Consider the following 21,992-nt stretch of genomic DNA (forward strand, 5'->3'; position numbering starts at 1 on the left):
TTTAAACCATCCAGACTGCAATCTACAGCTGCTGAAAGAGGTTTGAATCAACGATTAACCAGTTTTGACTGTGAAGATTTCAGCATTATGTCCTACAATGTGTACTTCAAGACGTACTATAGTTCTGTTTGAAGTTAAAGCGCAGCACAAAGGTAAACACATTATTATTATTGTTCATTTTTTTTAACACGAATGACACAATTTTGGCTGTTATAGTGTGTTCATGTAGCCTAGGTTTCCCCATGCTGATTTTATTCACGCTGCTAGGCAGCCTGGACACCATGGACCAGATTTCCCCCTCAAAAAGGGAACCAATCACAGAACGGGGAGGGAGCAGCAAGACGATGACGACGTCTATGCGACACACCGAAGCAGTTTGTTTATATCTATGGATCCAACATGGCATCAGACGCGAAGTTACCTTTCGATGCAGCCTTAGATAGTGTTCTAAGTAGTTTAGTCGCTGAACGCCATCGTGTACACATAAATCTCTGACCCATCGTCTTCTTCCTCGTCGAATTTCTGTCGCTCTACATACGTCATCTGAAACGATTGGCTATGAGCTACGTACAGGCGCATTTGATAGACATTCGTAGCGCCCAATAAACGGCTCTGGGCATTCGTAAACCACGCCTCAAATACGAGAAAATGAACATGTGGTTCCCAGACCACGTCTCAATGAGACGAGGTCTGACGTTAGCCAGGCTAGTGTTCATGAGTGTGTGAGATGAGCGTGTCACTGTCAACTTATGTGTGTTTCCGACGGTTGAAGTCTGTTAATTTCTTGACAAAACAACAACAAACAAAAAACAAAACAAACATTTTTTGTCATATTTGCTTTGTTTTACTGTGTATTTGCCATGTTTTGATCTGTTTTCCTCTTGTATTATTCTCCAGGCAGGAAAATGAATACATTTTTATCATTTTATTTTGTCATCGTTATTTAGTTTTAAGGAGGTATAAACATATATTAAGATATATAACATATTTATAAACATTGGTTGTCATGACAATATTCTCTCACATTCTTTTAGCACTGAATGTTTTGGGCGGGTTTTTGGAGAGCTTTTGGGCTGGAAATCGTCGACCCAATCTGGCAACACTGCTCAAGTGACACTGAAGATTTTCACAGAAATAAATTAAATTTTAAAATATAGTTATAAGTTATAAATATGACCGTTTTTCCTGTATTTTTGATCAAATAAATGCACCAGAGACTACTTTCAAAAACATTAATAAATCTTTCCAACCCCCAACTTTTAAACAGTAGTGTCTGACACACATCAAACTGCAGCTAAGAATCTGGTCAACAACAGAGATATTGAAATTAATCTTAAAACAGGAGTGAAAGGCAATTATGAATCTACTGAGTAAGTGCAGAAACATTACCTTCTCCCACAAGCGTGGATTTGGTGTAAAGTGCATGAAGTTGCCGTGTGAAGAGAGAACTCTTGTTGGTGCTGGAGGCTTTGATGGCTGAAGTTTCCATCTGTTTCACTACACCTACCTAAGAAATGAGGCACGAAAACACTCTTACACTGACCAAAATCACAGAAAATAAAAAATAAAATGGGATGTTGATAGATATACTTATTTCTACATGAGAAATCTGCAGCATATTATAATTAAGAGAACACCAGTGACCTTGTAGCCCTGAGAGACCAGTCGGCGAACATGCACAAACAAGCGATGAGTAGGGATGCTGGCCGTCATGAAGTTATGGTCCAGATGACAAGTGATATTGAGTTCCTTTGCAGCGATCTATAAAAAAATGTGGTAGGGGAACAAAACAAATCTAGTTTCTTAAAAAAGGTTATTTTGCACACCATAATTATTTTATGTCAAACATTATTAATGACAACAGGTCAATGCCATTACATTAAAGAGATAGTTCACCCAAAACTGACAATTCTGCATTAAGCAAACACATTTGAACTTCTGTTTATCATATTTAATGAGCTCTATGTATATCCGTTAATTAAATCGGTTTATCATATAAAGCAATTGTGTCTCTTCAGAAGATTTGAATTAAACCGCACAATTTCAATATATATTGCTTTTATAATCTCTTAATTAACTTTTTGTAGCTTGAAATATGTTGGTGGAATTGCCTTTCAATGGAAGGACAGTAACATATACATATAGTGTAATGCATCACCCAATGTCTGATAATTGTGATGGGCTGCTGCTCTAGTTCTTACCTCTGCATCCTCACCAAAGAACCTGTACTTATAGCCACACTCAACGCAAAGCACTGTGTCCACGTGTTGCTTCTTGATCTCCATGTACTGTTCTTCTAGAGGAGTGTATATGGTCTTGGTTCTCCTGTTGGGAACGCCAGGCTCTTCTGAACTTTTCCTGATCGCAGTATTCTTAGAAAACTGACTAAAGGAAAACTCCTGGAAACATAAAGAGGAAAAACATGTTTGAATGGCAAGCATTTGGGTCTTCAGTTCATTACTTTGTCAATGTGATTAGTTGAGCATTTGCATTTTCATTTCTAGACAAAACAAGTAGTTGATAATTATGTAATCTGCAATTAAAGAAGTTAAAGGGTTAGTTCACCCAAAAATGAAAATTCTGTCAGTAATTACTCACCCTCATGTTGTTCCAACCCCGTAAGACCTTCGTTCATCTTCGGAACACAAATTAAGATATTTTTTATTAAATCTGAGCGCTGGATCACTCCTCCATAGACTTCTGGGTGACTGAAACTTGCTGGCCCAGAAAAGTTATTAAAGAGATCGTTAATATAGTCCAAGTGACTCCAGTGGCTCAATCTTAAGTATATCAAGCGTAGAGAATACTTTTTGTGCGCAAAAACAAACACAAATAACAACTTTATTCCACTATTCATTTCCTTCTCTCTGGGCCTGGAGTTGTTTCACATAGTGTTTTTGCGTAGCGCGTCTGTGTTGTACGTCACACGCATCACACACATGACCAGCGTCGGCCAATAGTGAGCCTACGTGGTGACGTGTAACACAGACGCGCTGCGCTTAAACACTACGTGAACCAACTTGCGGCCCAGAGAGAAGGAAATGAATAGTGGGAAAAAAGTCGTTATTTTTGTTGTTTTTTGCGCACAAAAAGTATCCTCGTCGCTTGATATACTTAAGATTGAGCCACTATAGTCACTTGGACTATATTAATGATCTCTTTAATAACTTTTCTGGGCCAGCAAGTTTCAGTCCCTTAGAAGCCTATGGAGGAGTGAGCCAGCACTCAGATTTAATCAAAAATATCTTAATTTGTGTTCCGAAGATGAAGGAAGGTCTTACGGGGTTGGAACAACATGAGGGTGAGTAATTACTGACAGAATTTTCATTTTTGGGTGAACTAACCCTTTAAGACAAACCCTCTTTCAATGGGCAACTCTGAAACATACAAGCATTGCTTATAAAATCAAACCTGTTTAATTTTAGTAGGCTCTTCTTTGACCTCTTCCACCAACTCAGATGAGCTGTTTTTCATGATAGTTTTGTCTTGCTGCATGGCAGATCTCTCAGCTTTTCCAGAGTTTGAAGGCTCCACCTCCATCTTTATACCCTGATCGGAGAGGCAGATCTCTGAATTCCCTGGGCAGCTGAAATCTTTAAGCCTTGTCAGGGTGGCATGGCTGACACTGGCTCTGGGAGATGCCATCTTATCTATTGCACATAAGAGACAATTAATGGAAAAAGGAAAGTTTGGAAATGATATTTCCAACTGACACATTACAGCAATATATATAAATAACTGGCTTATAAAATGTCTGGTGAAAATACTAACATGCCTAAGACTTTTGCACAGTACTGTATATTTGCCTGCATATATAAACACTATCAAGTTTAGGACACTCATCCATCACATAACCTCTTCTAAATTAGAACAGGTTTTTTTATATTTCATAGCTTTTATTTTATTAGTTATATTACAACTGTAATGAACCTTGAATGAACTACCATGAACCTTTATGACATAAACATTGCTACAAAAAGAAAATTATATAGAAAGGCGGGTTATTTTTTAAGGCGGGTCAGTAAAAAATAACTTATTGATGAGCTCTGCTTAGTGTGTGAATGCCAGAAAATACATGTTTACATGTTATGAGATCAGCATAAACAAGCAGTCTAAGTACATCTTATGCTGATCATGTATTGTACCTGTTTTCTATACCATACAAACCAAAATATTTCCTTTTCGAATGTTTTGAACATTGTTGTTTTAAACGTGTTGCACTAAAGGAAAATGTGCAATGCAGTTAAACTAATCAGCTGACATCAACAAAAAACTCCAATAAACATAATGAAAAGAATGCCATGCATGGTGCATATGTGCTTACAGGTGCTGGGGGTCAGCTTGCACTCTTCATCTTTCTCCTCCTCCACATTGTGAGAGAGTTTGGGTCGTTTCTCTGAGGACATTCCTCCATCACATAACCTCTTCTAAATCAGAACAGGTTTACATTTCAGTCGGTGCTGCTTTGAAACAGCAAAAGCTTCGTGCATGTGATGCATATTATGCATATTGTTGATGTGGCTCTATAGTATGGTTGGAGTGCAGATTATTTACAAAGTAAACAAGCTGTCTGTTCTGAATAAAGCTCTTACCTTTCCTCTGCCCTCATGGCGTCGGTCTTGGCAGTTAATCTCGGGTTGATCAATTGGTTGAGATTTATCGCTTGCACTTGAGAAGAATTTGCTGATAGTTGTCTGAGTGCTGGACTTTTTCGAGGATTTGGATGCAAGCACACGTTTGACACTTGTATGCATTTTACAGCATTGTCTAATAATTAACACATGGCTTGCAAGACTTACTTTGTTGTTTGAATACAGGCCCAAACTCTGATGATTAAAAATAGTCTCCTGAGAAGAGACTAGTACAGCTGATCATGTTGGCGCGCGATTGACGTACCCATTCTCGCGCACGCGAACTTACTGCTGTACTGCAGAGGGTGAAAGATGCGCTACATATGCGCAGTCGCTGTTGTAGTGGAGCGGGGGAAGCGGCGTTAGATATGCGCAGTCCACGGTTTGTAATCACAAATGAACATAATACTGATTTAAAGGGATAGTTCACCCAAAAATAAATTTTTTGTCATCATTCATTTACCCTTATGTTGTTCCAAACCTGCATGAGTTTCTTTCTTCTGTTGAACTACAAAGAAGATATTTTGAAGAATGTCGGTAACCAGACAGTTGATGGTTCAAAATACTATATGGAAGTCAATAGCTACCATCAACTGTCTGGTTACTGACATTCTTCAAAATATCTTCTTTGTAGTTCAACAGAAGAAAAAAACTCATACAGGTTTGGAACGACATACATTTGTTTGTTTATATCATCGTAAAATGTAGGCTAAACTATGTTTTCGACCAGCTCTACTCTGATAAATGTGACTATGAGACAGGAACATATTAGGATATTATAAATATTAAAAATCTAAAATTGTATTTATTTAATCTTGTTAAAAAAAATGTGCACCTCTTTATCTCTTAACTTTTCCATGCACCCCCTAAGCCCTACCAATCCCTTGCGACACCCCCGGATCTGCCATAAGTGACATTTCACTGTTTGTCTGTACCCATCATGCATCTGATAAATGTAAAGGTTCATCTCACCAGCATTTTGTTAACTAAAACTAGTAAAATATTCTATAATTCAAAATATAAAAAACATAAGTAATACTAAAATAACACTGAAAGTAACTGAGTGAACCAGGTTCCTAAGCATTTACTATAAATGGGGGAGGTGAAAGATATTAGGCTTTGTTAGGCTGTTGTTAGTGTTCAGACTTCTGAACTATGTTGAATTTACTGCAACATGCAGAGGATACTACTAATAATAATAATTAGGAAAAAGCAGGGATTTCAAAACTTTTTTTTATTATTTGTCATGAAAGACTTTTCAACAATTGGATTGAGAAAAGTTACATTTCAGCTCACCGACAGTGGGGGCTCTATGTGAAATTGTACACTGAGCAAGGACACAAAAGTAAAATGGTAACACAAGAGCACCAGACCTTCAAGACATTTCATCATAACCTCTGTAACCTGATAACCTTTTTTTAAATGAGGGAGAAAAAAAATCTGACACTTTTTTAAAGGAATAACTTAAAAATGATAAATTACTCGCCCTCGAGTTGTTTCAAACCTGTATGAATTTCTTTCTTCTGCTGAACACAAAATAAGATATTTTGAAGAATGTCAGTAACCAGAGTTGATGGACACCATTGACTTCCATAGTAGGAAAAAAAAATACTATGGTAGTCAATGGGGTCCACGAACTGTTTAGTTACAGACATTCTTCAAAATATCTTCTTTTGTGTTCAGCAGAAGAAATAAATTCATACAGGTTTGAAACAACTCGTTTTCACTGAGTAAATTATGACAGAATTTTCATTTTTTTAAGTGAACTATTCCTTCAAGCTGTTGACATTAAGAACATGACAATTCAGTTTCCAAAATTACACTGTTCAACCACACAGTATAAGCATTTCTAAATAGTAAATGAATGACCATCAAACATTTTAAAATACTGAAATCATATATAACTTTCTACTTTACAGAGCTTACCCATGATGAAACCAACATTTGATTCAAATTTAAAAAAAGATATGATATGAAAGTGCACATCAAATACTCATATATTACAAATGCATCATGATACTGAAACCTGTTGTTTTTCTGTTGAGGCAACAAAAAAGAAATTGAATTGCATAGAAGCCTTTACTCTCTAGTCATCCAAAACAATATAAGCTACTTCTCTTAATACCAAAAAAAACAAAAAAAAAACAAAAGTATGTTCTCAAGATAATGGAGACAGTCTGATTTCAAATGCTGAATGTGTTAAACATAATCTTTAAGTACATTAGAAGCCACTCAGAAAGTGAAGTGAACATAGTGTACCATTTTGATAGGTGAGGTTCTCTAAAATGGTATTGACATACAGTAATCTCTCTAGGGATGGTTTCATGATTGACTATATTTGGCCTCAAAATAAATAAATCACACAAGGATAGCAAGTTTTCATTTAAAGAGTAAGTTTTCAGATATATTCATAGAGTTCTCTGATAATGCAATCACTAAGCTACTGTTATTTGTACTGATAAAGTAGGCATTACTATAGCAGATATTTGCCCGGTATGGCTAAGAAACCCCTGAGCACACACTTCACACCAACACGATTCAAATATTGAATGAAAACACTCCACGCTTCACCAAAAAAAAAAAAAAAAGCATATTCCATCCTCTAATTCACACAATTATCTATGAATCTAAAATTGGTGTTTGGTATGACCGCATTTGTGTAATATATTTATCTGATACAAATCAAAATGTTAGAACAAAAATGCATAACAGAACCATTTAAATAACATTTTTTATCATGATTCTGACTGAAAACTTGTGCCTGAAAACAATGCCTGAATTTCACCTTAGACAGGGAATTTCAAGATGATTTAAAATGAAAGAGTACATCAGAATGTTGTGAATTCAGTCTGAATTTCCTGTGCAAAAACTAGTAAGTGCACTGTAAAAAGTGTGACATGAGAACACTAAGCACATGATTCATACTACAATTGTCATTAAACACAACTGACTTACACATACTGTAGAAACTGATGTATTGTTTGCAGAACCAATTCATAAAATTAAAAATCATTTTATTTTAGTTAGTACAAACTAAAATAGTCCAGCCTCCATTAACATTAAACGTGTGCAGGGATGTGAGATGTGAGAGAGATCAGAGGCGGCAGCTTGATCACGATGACATTGGATAAAACGGTACTGTAATACTTCAACGTGAAAACCCCTGATGCAGGAGCTACTGAGAGCAAACGAATTTAAAGATGTATACCATTCTTTGTTCTAAACCGACAGAATCAGAACTGACTCGCATCCGTTTGGACAGATTCCAGCTGAATAGTTGGTTTATAGATCAGAAGAATGAAAGAGATAAGAGGAACAAAGGGATCAGGTTAGATTTCAATATCTACGTCAGTAAGGGACTGCAAATTGCTATTGTTTAACATCCACAACATCACAGAAACATCTGTAGTGTTAAAGAAACCACAAAGCTTGAATGCCTTTAAACTGCTGGTGCTTGCTTTCCCTTCCAACGTACGTTCAGTTTATGTTTTTGGAAGGAACTAATAATCGAATACATAAAGTGTTTCGTTTTTAAAACGATGATAAAAAATAACTGAATATGCATCGTTTATCTCCCTGTAGTAACATTCAGTTATGACAAATGTACCATGTGAAGTGTCAACTTGATATTTGAGCACAAGAAACATACAAGTGTTTCTGGAGATATTTTTTCTTTTTTTGTGTCCAATTGTACAATTCTATAGAGAAATTATATAAAATAAAGCATGTGCTTAATATAATTAAAACAAATCTTATTAAAACATAAAAAACTAAATAATGAAGTTAGCAATTTATTATTAAGTTACTGCTTATAAGTGTTGTGTGGAGTTATAAATAGATATTTTCCTCTGTATAACGGTGTGAAATGTCATCATTGTATTTTTACATTCATCTTCTGTGACTTTACTTAAAACAACAGTTATGCCACATACACACACACGCACACACACACACTCTTCTCTTATAAATGTTTGACCTTTTCCCCTATTCTGTGGTTCCGGCTGCTCCAGAGATGAGGTGTGCTTTACGTGCGGTTGAGTGTCTGGAAGATTCTGGAGATCTGGAGCATGACGGGACCTGTCTCAGGGTCGTTCATCCACTGCGTGCTGTTCAACGGGTTCTCCAGCATGTCCTCAAACGCTGCAAAGCCAAGAAAAACATGCCTCAGTCACATCCAACCAAAAACTGGCACAGACTCTACTGCACCTAACTGAAAATACAGTTTAAAGGTGCACTAAATACAGTAGCTTGTTTTGCTACACTACATTTAATACCAAATAACAAAATGCTATAAATGAGACAGTTTGTGTCTTTACTTTATCCAGATAGACTTTGAAAAAACCTACAATAATAATCTATATTTTAAAGAGTTCAGATGCAAAAGCCTCTAAATGCCATCTGAAATTTTCTTATAGAATGATCATTTTTATCAAGCTCGTATATTTAAATTCAATAATTTCACTTAAGTGAAATTATTGAATTTAAATATACGAGCTTGATAAAAATGATCATTCTATAAGAAAATTTCAGATGGCATTTAGAGGCTTTTGCATCTGAACTCTTCATATATATATATATATATATATATATATATATATATATATATATATATATATATATATATGAGTGCTGGGCAATGATTAATCGCATCCAAAATAAAAGTTTGTGTTTACATAAAATATGTGTGTGTACTGTGTATAATTATTTTGTATGTATATATTTAAGAAATATTTGCATGTATATACTGCATATATATTTATACAGAATTCATATATAAACATTTTATATTTAAATAAACCTTTTTTTTATATATATATACATGCATACAGTATATGTGTATTTATACAGTATATACAAAATAATTATACACAGTACACACAAATATATTGTGTGTATCCTTAGGAGGAATCCCAGCCACCATTTTGAAGTGCGTTTAACTTTATTTGAAGTTTATTTTGACAGACCCTCGAGCACTCGATTTTGACAGAGGGAGCGAGTCTACTTAATATGCACCTTTCAGGCAGATCCATGGACCACAATTGTGATTTACCCACAAGCGATCGATGGCTTAGGGCGTTCTATTTTAACACATTGTGTTGCGGCAGTAGTGGGCGCTGGTGCAACTTAAGCAAACATGTACATCTAAGTGAACAAGAGGAAGTTAGTGAGGGAAGGGCTTAAAAAATTTGACTTAAACGCAGTCATGGTGTGAGAGTAGCATAAAGCTATAAGTAAATCGTCGAGGGAGGGAGAAATATTGACCATGGATCATGTAAAATGGCAAACCTCTGGGAAACCACTGGTTGTAAAAACAGCAACAACAACAAATTATTTTTGTTTTTTAAATGCTATGAGGGCCATAAAAGTTATACAGTGTAGCTTTAAATATTTTAACAAATGAAAAAAAATATATTAATAAATATAACCGCAAGAGGCAATAGGCAATGTCCTATATCCTGCATATCTTTGGATCGTGGGGGAAACTGGAGCACATGGAGGAAACACACTTGCAAACTCCACACAGAAATGCATCTTGGCATAGCTGAAGTCCAAACAGGCACCTTTTTGCTGTACTTTCATAACACATGAAACTGCTTTATAGTGTACAAAAACAAGCAGATACTGTTTAGTGCACTATACTGTATGTGTGCATGTTATTTTAGTTCGCAATCAGTGCATCGGAGGTTGTATGAATAACTGAACAAATTATAATATAGTAGTAGGCAATGCAAAAGAACAAATTGTCTTATTAATGAAGACAACATGTTAAAAGTAAATAAATTATTGGGGTGCTGGTGTGAGGTTATACTGTAAGAGAATGTACTGTAAACTTATCTAGTGTGTCTTTATAGAAATATTATAGTATACATTATCTTCAAGGCAGCTTAGTAAATGGAGCAGCCAGACAGAACTGAAAGAGAAGGGACCAAGAGGTCACTTGCAGAGCTTTTTGCCTTAAATTGGACATTTTGTCCAGACATCAGCCATGTTTTCAGCATTTCAAAGATTAAGTCTTCTTTGTGAGAGTGGCTAGAAAGGAAGCCACTTCTGAGCAACTCCAACATAATTCTGGAGATTGTGAAAGCCATGTGACAAAAGCTGAAAGGCTTTGGAAGTAACTGCTGTGGTCTGATGAAGTGAAACTTGAGCACTCTGGCTTAAAAGCAAAGCGCTGTGTTTGCCACAAACCACACAGAGCCCAACACCCAGATAACGTCATCTTGCCATCAAGCATGGTCTGGGGTTACCTTTCAGATGGAGAAATTGGAAAACTGCATGTCATACAGTAACTGGCTAAATGGATGGAGCCAAATAAAGACTGGAAACCTTGAAATGACATGTTTTGATCAGCCAGAAACATCTTTTTTTGATAAAACATAGCAGAAACTAGAAGAAAATGTATTTGAAGGGGTAAAAAAAAAAAATCGACAACATCTGTGGTTTGACTATAAAACTGTTCACAGACACTCTTCATTGAATTGACATATTGAGGCAAACCTTTATAAATTAAACATCAGTAACACTTTCTTTTTATGGTCATCTTAAGACATTATGTTGACTATAAGTAAGGTTGCACCTATTTGTCATCTAACTCTTATTACAGTAGTAGACTGTCTGCTTATCTGCTAACACTTCATTTAGATGGTTTATTTTGACATTCTACTAAATATAAGCAACTTTGCAACTATGTCAACCTATTCTACTAACCCTAACCCCTTAATCTATTAACCCTACCCTTAACAATCTACAAATGCCCAACAAATATTCTAAATGAGAGTTAGTTTGACATGTAGATGCAACGTTACTTGTAATCAACAGAATGTCTAAAGTGAACATCAAAATAAATTGCAACCAAAACATTTCAAAAGAAGAAGAGGATTTGAGTATAGAGTAGGGATGTGCCCGAAGCCTAAATCCAAATTCATAAAGGCACAGAAAATAAACAACACATTCTACGGAGCCTCTAAAAGGACATGGGTAGGCTTGCTGCGTTAGTTGGTTACATTACAACACATCATAATTTTACTTATCACGTGCAGATAGAAAGGAGAGATGACTGGCAGGACAATGTCGGGGGATATGGTGTGCAACAGATCCTGAGCGTCATTGACGAATATCTTATCTTGTAAAATGTGTGGTCATAACCGCCGCTGCCAATACACAGAGTACGCGTAATCACGAATTTCGAAAGTGAAAGAAAAAAGCGAGCGAGCTCCCTGATGCCCACAAATTATTTACAATATAATTACCCAACTATATAATTGCGAGATATTTTTTTCCCCATCACCATGTCCCTTTAGGGGCTCAGTAGAATGCGTAATTTCCTTTCCAAACACGGTATTCGGCTTCAGGCACATCCTTAGTATAGAGGGAGAGACGTCACCTAGAAGAGTCTTGGGATTTGTGAGACCAAGCTGTACGACGGGGTTCTCCAGAATGGCCTGAAACAGGGGACTGTTGGTATCAATGCCCTTGTCCAGATCCTCAGGGGTGGGCTTTCTGTCACCTAGCAGCCATTCACACTGTGTGGGAATAGAGGTTTTACATTGAAAAAAAGTTACATCTTAATTAGTATCTTAAGTTAGAAGATAGCATCTCAATTGGCTGGTGAAATAACACAATATACATGATTTTATATGATCCTCTGAATGTTTACATACAGCTGCATCCTGTTGATTATTATTGACACGGAGGGCGTCAACCACCTCCTTTTCATCGAATCCCATCTCCATCAGCGCAATCACTGCCTGCTCACAAACACACAGACGGGACAATGCACTATACCACAACAGCACAAGAGCAGCTATTGTATGTGAATTACTGCAGGCTTTACAAAGATCCTGAATTAGATGTTTAAATTCTGAAGTGGCTTTTAACACAGTATGTCAGTGCAACAGGAAACTTGTAATGTTGGGTTTAAAAAGGAACTATTCTTCTCCTGTTTCTCATGACATCCACATGACACTCACCCTTGAGTCAGGCCTGAACTCTCTTTTCCTTCTGATCCTTTTAAAGATCTCTGTCAGTTCGTCCTGTTTGGCCTCCTCTATGCTGGCCTGGGACGAAAGACGGGCACGGGCTCCTAAAACTGTAGCGGAAAGACCAGGGGCAGGTGTTGGTGCTGGGACTGGGACGGGGGCTGGGGCTGCAGCGGCCGCTGCCCCTGGCGTGTCCTGTCCCGGCAGAGGCGTGTCAACCATGGGGTCATCTACATGCTCAATCAGCCACTCCATAGCTTGGGTCACAGACATGCTGCAGAAAGAGGGATTAGTTATAAGTGACTCTGATTTAATCCACTGAGAGCTGGGACACATTGATGATGTTGTTCAGCAACAAACTCAAAACATCATGTTTAAACATTTTATCACGTGTTCATATAACAATTTAAATGACACTTAATGGGGCACTAAGTAATTTTTGGCCAATGTGACTTTATCCTGCCAGCTAGATATGCTATGCATATTTATCCATGAATTGTTTACACTACAGTTAAAAAGATTGCAGTTAGTAGTGTTTCAGAAAAGAAATTAATACTTTTATTCAGCATTTATTCACATTACGAAGTTCAAAAGTGACAAGAAAGTGGACCGGTCCACTGATAGACGGCTGCTTGTGCTTTCAAACACTCCCGCTCCCGTTTTTTTAAAACACTTTCAAACACTTCCGTGCGTTGATCATTGTAGCCAATCACAGACATATCCGATGAATGCGTAAACACAATGGCCAATCAGAGGTGTTTATGATTCCGCTCAACAGCGCTCAAAGCGTCACAATTTTACAATTTCAGTACCAACTTGGTAACGAATTCTGTACTTTTTGACAACTCTAATAGGTGCATTCACACCATGTCGTAATTACCATAATTACGAGATTTCAACTTGTAAAAAGTGTTCATATCCTCGTAGAACTCGTAATTACAGCTTGTAAGATAGTTTTTGGAGTGCTCCTACTTGTACCACGTGACCACTGTACCACCTGACCGCTGCAGCAGATTCATTTAGGCGTTGATAGTGGTGCCATAGAAACGCATAATTCACAACTCCGAATATAACGTCACGTGTTGTCAGCTCGAGACTACGGTAATTACGACATGGCGTGAACTCAGCAAATATTACACAATATTACTGCTTAACTGTATTTTTGATCAAATAAAAGCAGCCTTGGTGAACATAAGAGACTTCTTTACAAAACACAACCCCAAACTTTTGAATGGTAGCGTATTTCACAACCACAGCTGAGAGCACTCACTGATTTAAGCGCAGAGCCTTCACAGCACGGCTCTCAGGGAAACCCATCTCAGTCAGCTGCTGCAGGGCCGTTTCATCCACACGGTCCTCATCGTCCTCATCCAGCATAGCTGCCAGAGAGGGAAGATAGGAAGAATATTCACTCACCATCATTTGATAAGATTGCAAAATAATTTACTCCTGCACACTGGCCTCTGAGTCTGTGGTAATGCAATGATTAATAAAACAATTATAAAAAACAATTAGGTTAATAACAACTCCATGCAAATATATATGGTACAGCAATGTCACTCTATAGTACTTCAAATAATACCATGGTATGGAATGTCCAAAAATATATGCTGCGTCCGAAATCACATACTGTACAGTAGGTAGGCTACTACAGCTGGTTTGAAACTTACCTCAAGACCGTTAAAAAAGTATATTATAGTATGAATGAAATTCAGATGTACTACATCTGCCATGTTGTCATTGTCATGTGACCTACAGCACCAATTGCATCCCTTCAATTCCATTCAAAATCCTCTCCCTTGGCCATATGGGATAGTAAAGTGTTCATCGAATGTGTACTTCAGAATCTTTCCGTAAGTAGTAGGTCATCCGGGTACTTTTCGCCAACTGTTTTAAGAATACTATGAATTGGGACATACTACTCAGCTCACATACTGTTTTTCGCCTAGTATATAGCATGGAGATAGACATTTTCAGACGCAGCGATAATATTACAATGGTAGATGTCTGAAAAGCATGTTAATAGCATGAAAAGCTATGAAAATAGATTTATTGATTTAATCCATTCAGATATCTATCCATACATCCATAGCTTACCATTGGCCTTTTTGAAGAGCTCAACGGCATCTGGATTCATTGCCAGCAGCTTCTGAGCCACCTCAATAAGCGAGACCAGAATCTTCCTCAGCTCTGTCTGAAACTGACAAGGGGGGAAAAAAATCGTAAAATTTAAAACAATATATTATAAACATAAGCAGTGCAATGCAAAAAAGTAAAAACAAACAGACTGCAAGTACCCACATCTCTGATGTTGTGCTGAGTTACAGTACGGTCAGTGTTACGAGTGGACAGGTTTGCTGTGGCTTTGAGGATGGCTTCCTTATCTGGCGCTTTGTTCTCTTGCTTTTTCTGTCAACAAGCACAAAAACTGGTTAATTTTGCAATCACAAATCTTAGAAGTGTAAAACAATGGGATGCATTAAGAATACTTCACCAAAAAATTAAAACTGTCATCAGATACCTTCTCTTCAGAAGATATGTCAGCCATTTTTGGTGGAGCCAGTGGAGGTCTTTTCTTGATCAATAATAAGCAATCTAGAAAACAATGAGGGTTTGTCTCTCTTAGAATTTTAGGTTACACTTTGTTTTAAGGTGCCATAGTTACATTGTACTTACTCAAAAAAGTACTGGGTAATATTAATGTCCTTACTATAGAGTTACGGTTAGGTTTCAGGTTAGTTGCTTGTAATTATGCATAATTTACTAGTATTACTATAGTTAGTACATGTAGTAACATGTAACTACGCCACCTTAAAATAAAGTGTTAGCGAATCTTAAATACAAAGAACATAGGCAAAACACTACGTTATACTCTAGATCAGTGGTTCTCAGCCAATGTGCTCTAAGATGATATTAAAATGATTTAAAATAAGACAAAACAAGCATTAAATAAAATATCTAAAATCTAAATCGATTCTTATTTTAATTCCCATTGTCTTGAAAAACTTGTCTTGGATATATGAGGTAGTCTCATTTTAAATGTGTGTGAAAAGTCATGTAAAACCTTATTCAATTCTACAGGCTTTTTGTAAGGAATACATTTACATAAATCATACTTTTAAAAGTCCTTACACTTTGAATATTGTTGTGGACAATGAGGGGCTTGAAGTCAAAAAGGTTGAGAATCACCTTTCTAGATGCACCAGAATTGTTCATTACCTTTATCTTTAAGATTTTCCTCAGCAACTGTTTTGGATTCGGTGAGAATTCTCTCAGTGGCAGCATGAATGAGTTTGTGATGTGTAAGAGTTTTTGGATCCTCTAGACTTCCGTGGACATACTGTAGGAGGAAAAAAAATTGTTTAAAGGACATTTATTTCGGTTACAAAATAATATATACACCACCATTCAGTTTGGGGTCATTAAAACTTTTTTTAAAATAAATTAATACGTTTACTCAGCAAGGATGCATTAATTGATCAAAAGTGGCAGTAAAGGCAATTTATGATGTTACAAAAAAAAAAATCTATTTCAAATAAATGTTCTTTTGAACTTTCTATTCATCAAACAATCCTGAAAGAAATCACTGTTTCCACAAAAACAACTGTTTTTAACATTGAAGACAATAAGAAATGTTTCTTGAGCAGCAAATCAGCATATTAGAAAGATTTCTGAAGGATCATGTGACGGTGAGAACTGGAGTAATGATGCTGAAAATTCATCCCAGGAATAAAATAAAGTATTTACTAACTAAACTAAACTTACTCAACTAAAATAGAAAACAGTTATTTTAAATTGTAATAATATTTCACAATATTACTGGATCAAATAAATGCAGCCTTGTGGAGCATAAGAGAAGAAACTTCATTCAAAAACATTCTTACCAAACAAGTTTTGAATTGTAGTGTACATTTACTCCATAAAAATCACATATTTACAGGTGAGCCTGCCCCCCTTCATCAAATCCACACCACAACTCTTGGTACTGTGCTACCATGGTACAGTTAATGTCAATTGTTACCATGGGACACTGATAATATACACCTTGGTACTGAATAATTAATATATCCTGCTTTTTACATGATACTCCAAAGTACTTCAAAGAACACTCTGTATTGGCATGATGTATTTATGTCCATAAAACTTGGTATTATCATACCATTTTGCACAGGGTAACACCGTGGTACTTTTCAGCACCAAGTACACATTGAAGCTGGAACCAGGCTTGACTAACAGTACAGTCTATGTGGTGATGCCACCTTCTAAAGTGCTTACAAAAACGCATTCACAACCTTCAAACCATAAAGTTTAAAGATCAAATCCTCATAGAACATATGAAAATGTGTAAAGGTACATTCATCTGCACAGATGTGTGTACACTACTACAGTACTTGACAGATTGTGAACAAAAAGAGGTTGTCAACAAGTCGAAGTCAGCTGTACACTGTTAGTCAAGCAGAATGACAGTTGTAGTTACAGTCCAGCCACAGAGACGGAGGTGACGGGCCAGCTTGCTAAATTATAAATAGCACCGTCGACTCGTCTGCAAGTTACTAAAAATACTTGGCAATGACTCTGAAAATCTAGCGGGCCTGTCCTGTCCGGGTTGGCTAACAGTGCCAGCTAACCGATGGCAGACCTACATGTTTCAAGCATTTCTCCTTTAGTTTCTCTATAGTGGTGTCTTCCGTGACTTCCTCCAGCCACTCAGTGCCCTCCATAGTACAGACGTGGACCTTCAGGACTTTGCCTGCAAAGATCTTCTCCTCCTGCACGAACATTGTAGCAGCAGCGGCGGCAGCAGGACTGCAGCTTTCCCCGCTGAAGACGCTCCGCGAGCCCGCTGTCTACAGTCCGGAAAGCCGCTCTGTTCCACGCTTAAATCTGCCCTGGCAACAGACACGAGCTCACGGTCTCATTCGAACATTTTCATACCGTCCGATCTGTACTGCCACCCTCTTAGGAGGACTAATATTTTCCGATGGGGCAGATAGGGATCCTCACTCTCGCAGCTGCAGCAGAGACGCTTGCTCAATGATCCGTTGACACCTGCGATGCGCGAGAGCGACAGCAATCGGTACGGTGCAGCAGTGCGCATGCGTGAGTGAGGTTGTTGAATGTGATTGGTGGAAGTACGCATACATGCAGACGCTGTAGCAGACCTTCAAAACAGCCTTTCTTTTTTTCTTTCTTTTTTCGATCTTTTTTTAATTTAATTTTTTTAAAGGGTATTGCAGCCATTGACTATAGATGTAATTCTTTAAAACCAAGAAAAAGAAAAAGAAAATACTTTCAAAACAGCCTCGGATGGGACCTAACAACACTGCAGCAGCACAGCGCTGCCATTGAAAGAATGGGCTGTACTTTCACGGTAACTGGGGCCAAACTGCTTCCAGATGTCTACCTTCTTAAAACTCTCTAATCTACCTCTCTACAACGTGTTTATTGCAGTACTCGTCTCGCACAGCACTACAACTTAATTACATACTACACAACAACCTTGACCGAAATGCGGTAATGTTTATTAACTTACACATTAAAGGTGAATAAAATTAGCATAAGTAAATCAATATTAATTCAGCTAGAATAATAAGTATCATGAAAAAGGCCAGTAAGTTTTATTTGCTAGACAAGAAAATGCATGTGTATTGTTGGCCAAATCTTGTCAATTCTTGTTACATTGTACAATTACAGTACAAGTACATGTGTTGACAATTAGGGTATTAAGATGTTATTATTCGTTTTTTATTGTTTTCAATATTTAATATAAAAAATAATATGCAGCACGAGTCAGCATTTCTCATAACCAAACATGAACCCTTTTCCAACCCAATACTCGTGTCTTCCACGTCAATAGGTGGCGATGTTGTACATGTTCCCTGTAGAAAAACCGCTCACTGTCGGACAGAAGCAGACCCGTGAGAACTCCTGTAGATTAGTATTGTCATTTCTAAAATACAGTAACGAATTAAGGTTTACAACAGAATAATCGACATTGACAATAATTACACGGAACCGTTTACTTTGAATACCTTTTACTTTATTCAGTACTTCTTCTCTTGTAATGTTGAGCTCAGTTATTTAGCAGTTACAGTCTGCAGGATAGTTTACGTCTCTGATCAAGTTGATTTGTAAGTTAACATGTCCAAACACAAGACGAAAAAGCTCATCATTGAAGATGGTACGTGTCAACCTGCCTGTCTTTTGCTCTTTCTATAAACCAACATGATAATAATGCAGCACAAGGTCTCTGTCTTGAATAGGTTGCAGAGTATTCTTGAAATCTTTATTTTTAATGTCTTTTGTGCACATGGACGAATTTACTTTCAGATGAGCCGAAGCATCACGACCTGAATCCATTTTCTTTCAAAGAGTTTATCAGAAATAAGAACCAGCAGCCATGTACTACAGAAGACACAGAGGTGAGGAAGAAGATCACAAAGGCATTGTCACCTTGGATAGTTTTTAGATTTTTAGATGTATATGAATGTGTATTAGGTGTTCAGGTAACTTCGTGTAACAACTCAAGGTGCAGAGACAATCTATCATAAGTATGTGTAAAAATGGCCATTATGTCAATACATACTTCTGGTCACCATTTTACTTGAGTAGTCCTGTGGTATGATTGATTTCCCAAAGGTATATGATGGTGTATGCCACGTCAAGCAGGACTATAACACCTCCGTAGATTTTGCTACCAAGGGGCCTTTCTTCACAGACCCCTCTGTGCTCTCTCGACCTTCTGAAAGCGAACATGAGGAGACATGGATTGAAAGCTGCCACCCATCAGCACTTGAAGGTTCTCATGACTTCCAGCTATGTGGGACTTCAGACCACAGCGCTTACTCGGAGCAATCGTCTCTGTGCAGTGATGAGAGGGAAGCAAATGAGACCGAATGGGAGCTGGGTCAATCTGACTTCCTGCCAAAGAACCACTTAGGAAGAAGAAGCACAGGAAGCTATGAGGGGGATGAAGAGACTTCAGCGATTGATATTTCTTTCCATTCTAAGAGGAACAATGCTGAAATTGGCACAAAGAATGCTCAACAGGTATGTTGTGTACATGGTGTGAGTTTCTGCATACACATGTGCTGAATGTTTGTTATGTTATAATTGGTGCTTCTTTTCAAAATAAATGTTTCTCAAGTCGACCTGAAACTGAAGTAGTGATAGTCTTTTCTTCCTTATTGTGATGTATATTTGAATGAAACGGCTTCTCGAACAAGAAAAGCTGTTGATTTTGTCCATCTGGAATTGATTGGATCGTTGTGGTTTGCTATTGGTCGATTTCATGTGAGTGACAGGTTGTCCCGCCCTCACACCAGTAAACTTATCATCAGAGAAAAAAAGAGATGTCATTATTCCATTGTCCATTTTGATTTAATGTTGATTTTAATGTGTTTAAGCTCAGAGAAGAAAATTCTCTACTCCAAAAGCAAATCAAAGAACTCCTTAGAAGATCAGAAACGGACTCCAGAAGGTAAGGCTCTTTACACAGAATGTAATGTATTTATGCAAATTACTTACAATGATTCTGAGGTAATTCATGGACTGAAGTGTGTGTCGGTATTGCTGCTGTGTAATTAAAGATCACTGGTTGCTTCTATAGTTCTGTAGATTATTTCTTATGGTTAAACTTTCCAATTTGTAATAGGATCGAACAACTCACAGATGAGTTGCACGACAAGAAGTTACAGGAGGAGAGAGAGGCTAAGGCTTTGGAGACGATGGTGCAGTCAGTAGAACAAAACCTTCAGTTAATGACGGTATAAAGCATTGTCATTCATATGACAGATTTTTTTTTTTTATTAAGGTTTAAAAAATAAGATGAAGATGTTTAATCCTTACTGCACTCAAGAAATTTAAATTCTGTTTTATCCAATACAGAAGCGGGCAGTCAAGGCTGAAAATAGTATTTCAAAATTGAAACAAGATCTACAACAACTCCAGGTTTGACTTCTTTCCATATGCACAAGCACACTGAAAAAGCACACTATGTACATTATCATGGTGCATTTATATGTGTATATACCACTATATAGGCTACTGTAATGCATTTATATATACTACTATATAATATGTGTGTGAATTTGTGATCAAAATGACTATTTCACTTCTGTTTTTGTTCAGATTAAAACTCCACCAGTATGATTATTTTATTGTTTTCTTCTCAGGGCCAGCTTGAAGGATATAAAAGTGAAAATGAAAGGCTTAGAAATGGAGAAACTACAGCCTTAACCACAATGAGACACAATGCACAAGTAGCCTCTGAGTACCTTAACAAAGCAGCTCAGGATGCAGAGACTTCTATCAAGTATGGTTAACAGTGACAATTACGTTTGAGTTCTTCTCTTTTAATAATGGTCAGTAATGTAAATGAATCAAATCATTGCACTGAAAGTGTTGTGTATGTTTACAGGCAGTTGCTGACAGGAAGAGAGACACTCTATTTTGTGTCCCAGTTATTGACCTCCATTGACAAGATCACCGAGATTCATGATTAAGTTTTTCCTGAGTGTTTCCCTCTCACATCCAAAACATTACGTTCTGTGCACTATAGACCCAACTGTGGTACTTCATTGTTTATTATTTTATTCATCAACTTCATTAACATCTGTTTAGGTTTTATGAAATGGCAAAATGAGGTGTGCTAGGCCAAATAATCCCAAAATTAAGCTCTAGCAGGAGTTTAAGCATAAAGATACTTAAGTGCACCAAATAGTGCCTTGGATTCTCTCACCAAAATCAAAGCTCTATGTTGTAGTAGTTAATTTTCAAAACCTTTTGCACTTTTGTCAAATAAGTCCTTTCTTAAAATTCTATTACATAGTATTTACAAGATTTTTTTGTATTTCATGATTGTATATTGATATATATATATATATAAATTAACACATTTTTATAGTTCTGCTGTTTTAAATTACAGCATTTTAGTTAATTGTTTATTTAAACAACACTTTACTAATCAGCATTGGATGAAGTGCCTTATATTCATAATGTTCTTTATTGACTTAATAAAGAAGTTTTTAATCATATGGCCCTATTGTTCTTTTAGAATTCAACACTTAGTGTCCTGAAATTGCATTTAATAGATGCTAAATCATAAAACCATTTATTATATACAATTTGATATACAGTTTTATATGTTTTAAAAGGTGTCTCTTCTGCTCACCAAGGCTTCATTTATTTGATCCAAAATACAGCAAAAACAGTAATATTGTGAAATATTTTTACAATTTAAAAAAACTGTTTTCTATTTGAATACATTTTAAAATGCAATTTATTTCTGTGTTGTCAAAGCTGAATTTTCAGCATCATTACTTCTTCAGTGTCACATGATCCTTTAAAAATCATTCTAATATGCTGATTTGATGCTCAAGAA

The 21,992-nt window shown here is 36.8% G+C and overlaps 3 protein-coding genes across 4 annotated transcripts in view; 1 reads left to right on the top strand and 2 right to left on the bottom strand.

Moving 5' to 3' along the window:
- msh3 (mutS homolog 3 (E. coli)) overlaps positions 1 to 4,928 on the bottom strand; it is a 67,374-nt gene extending 62,446 nt beyond the window's left edge. The window contains exons 1-6 of the mRNA XM_084414059.1: positions 4,593 to 4,928; positions 4,325 to 4,427; positions 3,412 to 3,650; positions 2,202 to 2,399; positions 1,645 to 1,761; positions 1,390 to 1,507 (exon numbers count right to left, since the gene is read on the bottom strand). Coding sequence (XP_084270185.1) covers positions 1,390 to 1,507; positions 1,645 to 1,761; positions 2,202 to 2,399; positions 3,412 to 3,650; positions 4,325 to 4,427; positions 4,593 to 4,754 — 937 coding nt within the window. The 5' untranslated portion in view covers positions 4,755 to 4,928. The remainder of the gene's footprint in view (positions 1 to 1,389; positions 1,508 to 1,644; positions 1,762 to 2,201; positions 2,400 to 3,411; positions 3,651 to 4,324; positions 4,428 to 4,592) is intronic.
- Positions 4,929 to 7,771: 2,843 nt separating this feature from the next.
- On the bottom strand, positions 7,772 to 17,686 carry ubac1 (UBA domain containing 1). 2 transcript variants are annotated; one of them, XM_084414061.1, is made up of 11 exons: positions 17,254 to 17,643; positions 15,830 to 15,950; positions 15,132 to 15,205; positions 14,912 to 15,019; positions 14,708 to 14,810; positions 13,881 to 13,989; positions 12,602 to 12,884; positions 12,293 to 12,379; positions 12,016 to 12,154; positions 8,608 to 8,771; positions 7,772 to 7,900 (listed from the first exon to the last, which is right to left on the bottom strand). In XM_084414061.1, the coding sequence occupies exons 1-10, from the start codon at positions 17,389 to 17,391 to the stop codon at positions 8,656 to 8,658; spliced, it is 1,278 nt and encodes a 425-aa protein (XP_084270187.1). In that variant the 5' UTR covers positions 17,392 to 17,643; the 3' UTR covers positions 7,772 to 7,900; positions 8,608 to 8,655. The 2 variants fall into 2 exon arrangements, with proteins under 2 accessions (XP_084270187.1, XP_084270186.1); XM_084414060.1 differs by lacking the exon at positions 7,772 to 7,900 and having other exon boundaries at positions 8,312 to 8,771; positions 17,254 to 17,686.
- A 773-nt stretch (positions 17,687 to 18,459) lies between these two features.
- entr1 (endosome associated trafficking regulator 1) lies at positions 18,460 to 21,644 on the top strand. Its single transcript, XM_084414063.1, has 8 exons — positions 18,460 to 18,791; positions 18,941 to 19,032; positions 19,250 to 19,660; positions 20,017 to 20,090; positions 20,265 to 20,376; positions 20,498 to 20,560; positions 20,785 to 20,924; positions 21,030 to 21,644. Exons 1-8 carry the CDS (start codon positions 18,752 to 18,754, stop codon positions 21,112 to 21,114), a joined length of 1,017 nt encoding a protein of 338 aa, XP_084270189.1. The 5' UTR covers positions 18,460 to 18,751; the 3' UTR covers positions 21,115 to 21,644.
- The last annotated feature ends 348 nt before the right edge of the window (positions 21,645 to 21,992 follow it).

Source organism: Rutilus rutilus, assembly GCF_951802725.1.
Source record: "Rutilus rutilus genome assembly, chromosome: 7".
NCBI classification, from domain to species: domain Eukaryota; kingdom Metazoa; phylum Chordata; class Actinopteri; order Cypriniformes; family Leuciscidae; genus Rutilus; species Rutilus rutilus.